The 9,644-nt window shown below is 35.7% G+C and overlaps 1 protein-coding gene across 1 annotated transcript; it reads left to right on the forward strand.

The window, feature by feature from the left end:
• Positions 1-5,381: 5,381 nt before the first annotated feature.
• LOC149799601 (uncharacterized) lies at positions 5,382-8,275 on the forward strand. Its single transcript, XM_089958218.1, has 7 exons — positions 5,382-5,405; positions 6,002-6,181; positions 6,428-6,583; positions 6,731-6,853; positions 7,175-7,244; positions 7,437-7,781; positions 7,940-8,275. The coding sequence occupies exons 1-7, from the start codon at positions 5,382-5,384 to the stop codon at positions 8,185-8,187; spliced, it is 1,146 nt and encodes a 381-aa protein (XP_089814344.1). The 3' UTR covers positions 8,188-8,275.
• Positions 8,276-9,644: the final 1,369 nt, after the last annotated feature.

Below are 9,644 nucleotides of genomic sequence, written 5' to 3' on the forward strand. Positions count from 1 at the left end.
ACCATTCTCACATAGGAGTCAAACGTTCTTGTATGAAGCCAAGAAAGACAGTCCAACAAGGCAGTAATCCTTGTTTCAAGAACAATAAAACAGCCAATACATACTCACATCTAATAAATATGCTCGCTAATAAATCTTGCGAGTGACACCGATATTGTTTAAAATAATTACACTTTGCACTTAAACACAAAATCAGTTAAGAATTACATCATATAGCTTGGTGATTTTAACATGTCATAACCTGATTCTCATCTCCAGGATCATCGATACAATTTTAAAACTGTTATGCACATTTATATATCACTCAAAAGCATATCCAAAATTTTGAAAAATTCTGTCTCCAGGGTTTTGTGGCCGAGCTAGACACCTGTCAGTGCGGTGGGGTTGGGATTACGTGCGGTGTTGGGTGTGGAGTGCCATGATGTTTATGTTGTGTACCCAGGCGATGAATACAAGATATTTCCGATCCAAAGTTGCCGACAAATGTTTAAGAATCGACCTCGTGTTGTCCGCTTCTCCAGATCTCTGGAAGAATCCCTCAGCAGCGTCCATATTCTTCAGAATCATTGGACCAGACTCTTATTCCCCCCACACTGAGTAAACCAGTATCGTGCCTCGAACCAACGTCACCAATGACCGCATTCTCGGGGTTAAACAAACCCCCAGAGTTCGAAGACTCCCCGTAATAGATAAAAATGCAACGAGTACAACTTCTGAACTACGTGTTATACAAAACGGATTTAAGTGCGAATACAACGATACATATTAACGCATGCGTGGACATGGACTGACTTCGTTAAGCATTAATTCTACAGCTGAAAACTGTTTCCGTGAAGTTGACATCCTCGTGACAAGACTCACTTGTAGTGTGACGATATAAAGATAATTTGAACTATAAGTGTGTGTGTGTGTGTGTGTGTGTGTGAGAGAGAGAGAAAGAAAGATTTGGATTTTAACGTAGCTTTAACAATTTTTCAGTCATATCGCTACTATGTCTGCATTGTGGTAGTTTATAGTGATGTCTAGCACTAGGGCATCATGCTGCAGAAATGTAGGTACTACAGGTATTATAATCGTCATTACTAAGAAGAATAAGAAAAAAATTCAAAATAAAATAAAATAAGCAATGTTTTATTATTTCATGGAACATTTCTGGGGTCTGTACAGCGTTTCATGTACCTTTGGATTACATATTGAGATAGAGAACCACAAAGGTATGATGGTTTCGAGGACACTGTTAACTTTACAAAAATGTTCAGACTGCTGCTGTACAAGTGAGATACATATATATTGTTACGGATTTATATATTATTATTATGTATCATCTTTTAAATTTATAATATAAATTCTATTTAAGTCGTCCGAAACTATGAATTTCTATTTCAATTCGTTAATTCAATAGTTAATACTATAGTAAAAGTACATGTATACTTTGTCGTAAAGTTCCAGTTATGACAAGGCCGATCGCTACGGTGAAATCAGCAGTTGTGCTAGAGTTCGGAAGAATCGTTGACAGTAAAATAGTGATTTACAAGTATATGTCCTTAGATTCAATAGAGCGGATTACCTTTGACTTAAACCTTACATTTAATCCGTCAGTACTTTACGATCATGTGACTCTGTTCAAGGGCTTGAATATTTAATTAATGAAATGGGATTATGTGAAGCTTTCAAGGATTTCAGTGATATTCTTCGTTCATGAGATTACATTGAAGCAAAAGCATTTGGATTAATAACTGTGTTAAATTGATATGTGTTATCACGGTAACACATAAGCACTCTGGCAAATTAATTTGGAATACCTTAGAGGAGTTTCCGGATTAGTGAGAAATTGATAGTAACATTAGGGTTTCTATCTATGAATTCATACACTGAAAGGTATTTATAATTCTTTCATTTTATTTGAATATATATTTTATTTAAATCAATTTATATTTTAGAAAACTTGAAAGCTTGTTTGGATTTTACATAATCTTGTTAATTAGGTGTAAGCTTCCAGACGTAACAAGATATATATAACTTTTTAAATGTATCTCTTGCCCTTCTTAACAGCTCTTTTGTGAAAGAATGTACTTGGAGGTGAAATGTTATGTTGTTATGTAGAAATGGATTCAACAGAATTATTATACTCGAATTGACATGATGATATTATGTTCCTTGTTTTAATTTCTATTGAAGCTTGTTGACCTAGTAAATGATGTTTTAATATGCCTTCAAATCCCATCGACTGCCACTAGTTACAGTGGTAATATTAGTCGTCGTTGTTGTTGTTATCTCCATAGAATTATTCATAGTAGCAGAAACATAGGTATTGGAGTCAATGGTGGCGTTAGTAGTAGCAGCAGTAATACTTCCAGTATCCACTGAGACACGAAAAAAACAAAAACGAGAAGAACAACAAATTTCACATTATATTGATGCACTCATTATTCAGTGTGCTAACACGAACTCAAAGGGCTGCTTGGCAACATCTGATGTCTTTTGATTAATTTTCTAAAGGTATTGGTTCTGTTCTAACTTACAGTAAAGTTATTTCACATTTTCAATTCAAACGTCACATCTAATTTCTAAAAGCAATGGCAAGTGGAATATTGTCCAAAGTTAGGTCATTAATTATTAAGTATGGTACGAACATCACTGATACATTAATCCATGTTGACCTGGCTGGACTGAAGCATATAAGGCATTGTTGTGAACCGGTATGGCAGGAACGTTCTTTCTATATTGAACCTATACTAACGTGTTTATGCGATGATTTTATCATCAAATATACGTGTAATCTCTAATACTAATAGATTTCCCAAAAATAAGCATATATCAGCCTTTATTTTGTAATGGATGAATCTGAGTATGTATTTTAAATAAAGATATTAGCCCATCTGCTTATAAGCACATTTTATTGGTTTTGCAATTGTGCACGATGTATTCAGTAATTCCTGTACCACATGTTTACACTCTCTGCTACACATGCCAGAGTATAGTCATGTCAACATTTAGCATATTTTCGAACTTGTGCTTGGTTCGGTGTTGTATGACACAATAACACATAGAGGTTATTTAGTGCGGAGGAAACTGAAGTAAAGTGGCTTGCCTAGGAACATCTCACAGTTTGCAACACGGGTAGCTCTGACGGCAGGATTCGAATACGTACCCTATTGTTCGCGGGTCTGGACAGTTAACGTACATTTACTAGCGTTTCCGATATTACGTTTAGAATCAAACGTCCTGGCCATGTCCAATTAAGAATCAACAAGTCTTAAAGTTAACCTTTTGAGGATAAGGGTATTACTCGTACTGAAACTTGGCAGAAACATCAAGTCTAAAGGCCGCAGACTGGGTCCAAAGACCAAACATTTTCAAAAGCGATCTAAGATATGGTATCAGGAAACTGCATCAAATTTGCTAATTTCGCACTAAAGACCGACTTTTATTTATTTATTGGTACAAAAATCGCTTTAGTATTTCAATACCTGTCAATAAATTGATTATTTAGTGGCACTCACAGCCACTCATTGAATTAAAAAGAAGGTTCGTTCTTATTTTCTTTTTTGTCGTTCTCCTGGTGAAGACATAATTAGAAGCATTCACCAAAATATTGCTTCGGTCACGTTCAGATTAAAAGTGTTGCTTATAATCAATATACAATATTAAACATTCCTCCGATTGCGTCATATAAATGCGATACGATATCGACTTTACAGACCACGTGATTCTATTTTTGCACAAGGAATATACGACTATTACGTTAGCCAAGTGCTGTCCAACCTGCGGCCCGCGGGCTGATTTCAAATGGCCCGCCAGAGCTCGAGCATTGTTTTGTGCATATATATAAAAGAAAAAGTAAATGGCTTACTTTCATACTATATGTTCTTAACCAGGTAATCACGTGAGCTGGGATTAACAAAATCAAACCGCGTATTACAGCTAAGGTCATCTATCGAATGATAATGACAAATAACCAGTCAGTTTGTATATTAATACATCCTGTCATGTAGAACACGCGAGCCGTGAGTAATTAAAATAAACATATCCCGCCAAAATTAATAAATCCGGAAACATATATATAGAACACGCTAGCGTGTCATTTGTTCTGTAAATAGTAATAACTACAACCATTCATAAATATATGCATAAATATATTTATTTCTAAAATCTAAAACAATGACAAGTAGTTCGAGCCGTGAGTAATCAAACTAAACACATCCCGCCAAAATTAATAAAACCGGAAACGGATATCTAGAACACGCCAAATATATTTATTTCTAAAAATCTAAAAAATGACAAGTAGTTCGAGCGCAGCAAAAATTCGAAAAGTTACGGAAGAGAACCGTACGTTGAATAACTTATGGGAACTGGATTTTGTGTTCATATTGGCAAAGGATAAGCCGGTGTGTCTGATATGTCAGAACTCTATCACTGTTTTGAAGAAGAAAAAAAAAAACAATCTACAGAGGCACTACACGTCCATGCATAAAGATTTCGACAGACGTTTTCCAATCGCTACGAAGGTAAGAAAAGACAAAGTTGCTTCCCTAAAAAAGAAACTTAATGGCCAGCAAAGTGTTTTTCGTCGACTGTTGAGCTCAAGTGACTTTGCTACTGAGGTATCTATAACGATAAGCTGGGTGTTAGCTAAAAAAGCAGAGACCATATTCAGATGGTAAAACTGTTAAACTATGTTTCTAAGAAAGTGCAGATTCTTTATTTGCTGAGTTTAAGAACAAAGATGAGATCAAGAAACATATCAAATCTTCAGTTGTCTCACCAGACGGTAGCAAGACGTGTTGAAATTATATCGCGTGGTATATTTGATCAGTTGCTTGTTGATTTGAGGAATGCAACCGGCTTCAGTCTAGCAACATCGCACGTGCAGCACTGGCAAGTACACTTTTAAATATATTCCTAAAGTTGTGAAAATCTTCATATTCACTTCTATTCAATTGGAAATATGGGTGCACGAGAAAACACATTTATTATTCTTACGTACTCTACCTTTTCCTGAAGTCACAATAACTACAATGAAACATATAAAGATGACGGTGCAGGTCGTTGATAATAAAATTATCAATGAGAGTTTTGCCTATTGCGGACTTTTGTAACACAGGGCACAAAAATAAGAAAATTCTTTAGTTAAGAAAATTCTCTTTATTTACGACAATTAAGACACCACTATGCAAATGATGGCGATATTTAGCTTCATGTGTTCAATTAAATCACATATGAATTTTTTATCCTTTGCATGTTTCAATTGTACATCCTACAGAGTATGAATCAAAAATATTTATCTAAGAAGATTATATAATAAATTATTTATTCTAGGAATTTCCTTGCTGGCGTACAGGGAGGCTGTAAATAGCAGAGGGGAAATCAGTTTTACATGCATGCCATGCAGAGAATTGAATCAGGTATGATATAAAGCAACTAAATATTAAGAAATCGGTGTGTGTGTGTGTGTGTGTGTGTGTGATATCAAATCTTTAATTGTATTACATTTTCTCATTGGACAAGACTGTTCAAGGACATACATAATGCATTTTTGTCCTTGCAGCAAGATAACGTAAATTCTACTTTGTGGCGCTGCACTTCTAGAAGTCTCAACGTGAAGTGCAAAGTGACAATACGCCAGCAAGGGAACTTGTTTGTTCAAAGCTATGCTCAGCACACACCCCCCTCTGAATCTGATCGTCTGCTAAAGGCACAGGTGTACGCCAAGGTAAATTTTTGTCAGCATAGCATGTTACATTGTCAGCTAATTGTACCTTTTGTACATAAACAACGGAAAATTAGAATTATAAGGACATGTAACTATAATTATTTAAATATTCAATCCTAACACAGTGGTGATACTAAAGGCAATAATGGTGAAATGTTTTTTTAATATGCTTTTCATAATTTTAGTGGATTTCGTGGTGAAGGCAAGAAATTTTCATACATGTTCAGTGTTTAATTATACGCTTGTGATTACCTCCTTTGACATAACAAGATTTCCTCCTTATCAAAGGTGAGACGTGCTGCTAGAGAGCAACTATTCACACCAGCCTTGAAAATTGCAGAAGACGCTATTCTGGAGAGTTCTGGACCAGATACAGTCTCTCTCTCAAAAAAGGCGCTTTTGAAAAGAGTTGCCAATAGAACCAGAGCGAAACTACGTCCAGAAGAGCCAAGAACGTTGGACTTTGACGTTTGTGGGTTATATAGAAATCAGACAAATCTACAGTTCGATATTAATTGACTATAAAATTTAAACTAATTGATTTTTACTTTTTATAATGTTTGCTCATTATTCTTAATATCTGCTGTCAATTATATTTTGAAGATAAAATGTATTATATATAGTTTGTTATTAAATTTTGATAGTTAAAAGTGTGAATATTTTATGACATGAATGATATTGACAACAGTTATCTATTTGTTCTGATTTTTACAGCTGAATGAGGACTTCATCAACGCTCCTGACTTCTTGGTGGCAGACATCAGAATGGATGGGGAGCGACACTTCCTGCTGGCAACTGAATATCAGTTAGGACTTTTGCGAGAAGCAAAACGGTGGTATATGGATGGAACATTTAAGGGAAATCATTACGTTGTATTCATTATTTTATGCTGTACGACTACCAGTTATTGCTGAGCTGCATATATTGTCTGTTTTAAATTTATAATAGCACGCAATAATAGCCTTCATGTTCAATTGTTTAATCAATGTGATTATAACTTCCAGGTCCTTGGTGAGCCTTTCCGACAACAGGGTCAACTCATGTCCATCCATGCTTTCATCGAAAGAAATGGCGCACAGAAGCAATTGCCGCTTGTGTTCTGTCTAATGAGCCGGAAGACGAAGTCAGACTATCTGGCTGTAAGCCATTATGTTAAAGCTTTCTTTCTCTCTACCTGTTACAAAATTCACTGACATTTCCAGCATGTTTATTGGATAGATATAGGATAGATAGAAAAAACAGTAACAAAATGAATACACCCTGTGATGAGACTATGTCGTGATATCTCAAAAGTGAAACATATGTCTCTTGAATGTTCTATAGTGTTTGTATTTCTTTCCAAGAATTAAATGAGGAGTCATTTTTGAATGTTAGGTAAACGACGTTATGTAATCGCTGTAGAACTTATTATGGTAACAGCACTACGAACACTGACCTCATTTCGAGTTTTTGGATTACAGGTGTTTCGTTCTCTGCAGTCAAGGTTGGGACATGCATCATTAGAAGGATTCGTACTGGACTTCGAAAAAGGTAAGCTGTTTATTAACAACATTAATGTAAATTTAAAATTGAACATTACTCAACAACGGTAACAGTGCATGTCTGCAAAAATTAATGACATCGCGCAATATCATTAGGACACCGTATTACCTTTCACATAGAATTGCTTCATACACAAACAATATCATATCGGGAATTTTATTTGCATATGCATATTTTCAGCTGCATGGCTCGCCATCAGAGAGGTCTTTCCCGGCGTTGAACTTAAAGGCTGTGCCTTCCACTGGTCCCAGGCCGTGTGGCGACACGTTCAGTCTGATGGATTGGCTAAAACGTACATGCGACGAGAAGGCCTTCGCTCCTTCGTTCGTCAAGTGCTGGCCCTTCAGTTCCTGCCCAGCGCGCACATACATGAAGCAGTGCAGATGCTGCAAATGAAGACTACAACCAATGCTACACGGACCCTTATCGGGTACCTTCGCAGGCAGTGGCTGGATAACCCAGTGTTTCCAGCTGAGGCCTGGTCTGTATACGGCCAGAAAGTACGAACAAACAACGACGTTGAAGGTAAGCGAAGCAAAAATAAAGCATATCAGTATAAAGACATTAGTCTGTTAATATGCATGACATAATTCTCAGTATCATGTTAATATTTATACATGTTCATATATAAAAAAGTATTACGTATACAATTCAATTGTTCGTTATCTGTTTTACATTTTCAGGCTGGCACCATCGTATAAATTCAAGGGCAGTACACATGGGACTAGGCTTCTACCAGTTAGTGCCACTGCTGCGGAGGGAGGCCGATCTTGTGCGCTTAGCCGTCCAGTGTAACGACCTAGGACGTGAGAGACGAAGCTACAGATTTGAAAAATCATTAAATACACTTTGGGACCAGTACATGCAGCACGAGATCAAAACCTCTAAGTTTTTGAGCTCCGTCGGCGAGCTGTATGGTCTCGGAGTGTAAGTATAAATAATCACGTAACTGAGTCGTAATTAAACTGATCTTGAGTTAAATTTATCGAGTTCTGAGTATTAAAATCGTTATGTCTTTATTCTGCTGAAAGACATGATTAAACTACGTCGTTGAAGAAATGTGACCCGTTACTTGCGATTTGCAATGCTAGTCGCATGAGTACAAAAATCTAACAAACCACACTTTCAAATGTTATTGAGAAAAAATTAAAAATAATATTAAATGCAAATGTCGTCATTTGAGATTTGTGAAGTCATGTGACTATTAATACAAATGGCTAGTACTGGGTCATGTTTCATCTACGCCGTAGTTTCGTCTTGTCTGACACCGGATTAACAACATAATGATTATAATACTTGCCATTTCTGAGAAAATAAATAATTTTCCTATCGATTTCATGCCGATATGAGTCGATATAACAAACTTTAAATTTCTAGGCCCGCTGGTAAGCGACTACCATACCACATATGTTCATGGTTAAACTCTTTTTGTTACAAGACAAGATTCATATTATTTGCGTTTATTTCTTTAATAATGTAATAGGAAGTTACAATTTTTATTTTGTACATTGAAATGACTTTATATGCCAATCAGGAATACAATCAAACTTGTTTCGTGTGATACATTTTGTGGTTTTGTGCATGATCATCGATTCTGACTTTGATGTTTTTGGAGAGACTAGCAAGAGAACATTTTTAGATTTAGAAAATGCATGTTTTATAATCTAAAATGTTCTTTAGTTCTATTCAGTAATGGTCATATGTGAACGTTGAAAAAGTACTTTCATCCTGGAAAAACCCGGGAAATGACATGGAAATTTATCTTTAGAAAAGCTGAATAACCGTGAACGACATTACTATATCCCTCTGTCATTCTAGGATTGAATGCTATATCGTCATATTAACGTCGGCAGCCACTGTAGTGCAAATTTGTTAAGTTTTTAAGTGATTATCTACGTATGCATGTTTTTATAGTTCGATGATTATTTGTTGCTGTTATTGTAGAATTAGTTAATATATGTTGCTGTTAAATTTATTTGACAGCCATTATGAGCAATATTGTTGTAGTATTTGATATTAGATATTAATATTCATGTATTATCGGTAATGATTGTTATTATTGACATATTAATAAATCTGAAATGGCATAGCGTTTGTCTTTTTTTGTGCTTATACTAGTTAGACATGATATCTTTTCTTCTTTTTCTCTTTCTAACCTATCATACAAATTTATGTTGTTAATTTTATATATATATAAATAACCTCTTAAATATTATCCAACTCACCCTACGATCTCTCCATGCTCACCCTACGACTATTCCAGCTCATCCATTATAAACGTCGTGACATCAGAGAGAGAGAGACAGACAGACATACAGACAAACAGACAGAGACAGAGACAGAGAGAGAAACAGGGAGAGAGAGTTGACACAGACCCGTCGATACATC

Source organism: Sinohyriopsis cumingii, chromosome 5 (assembly GCF_028554795.1).
Source record: "Sinohyriopsis cumingii isolate HCF-2022 chromosome 5, ASM2855479v2, whole genome shotgun sequence".
In the NCBI taxonomy this organism is placed as follows: Eukaryota; Metazoa; Mollusca; class Bivalvia; order Unionida; family Unionidae; genus Sinohyriopsis; species Sinohyriopsis cumingii.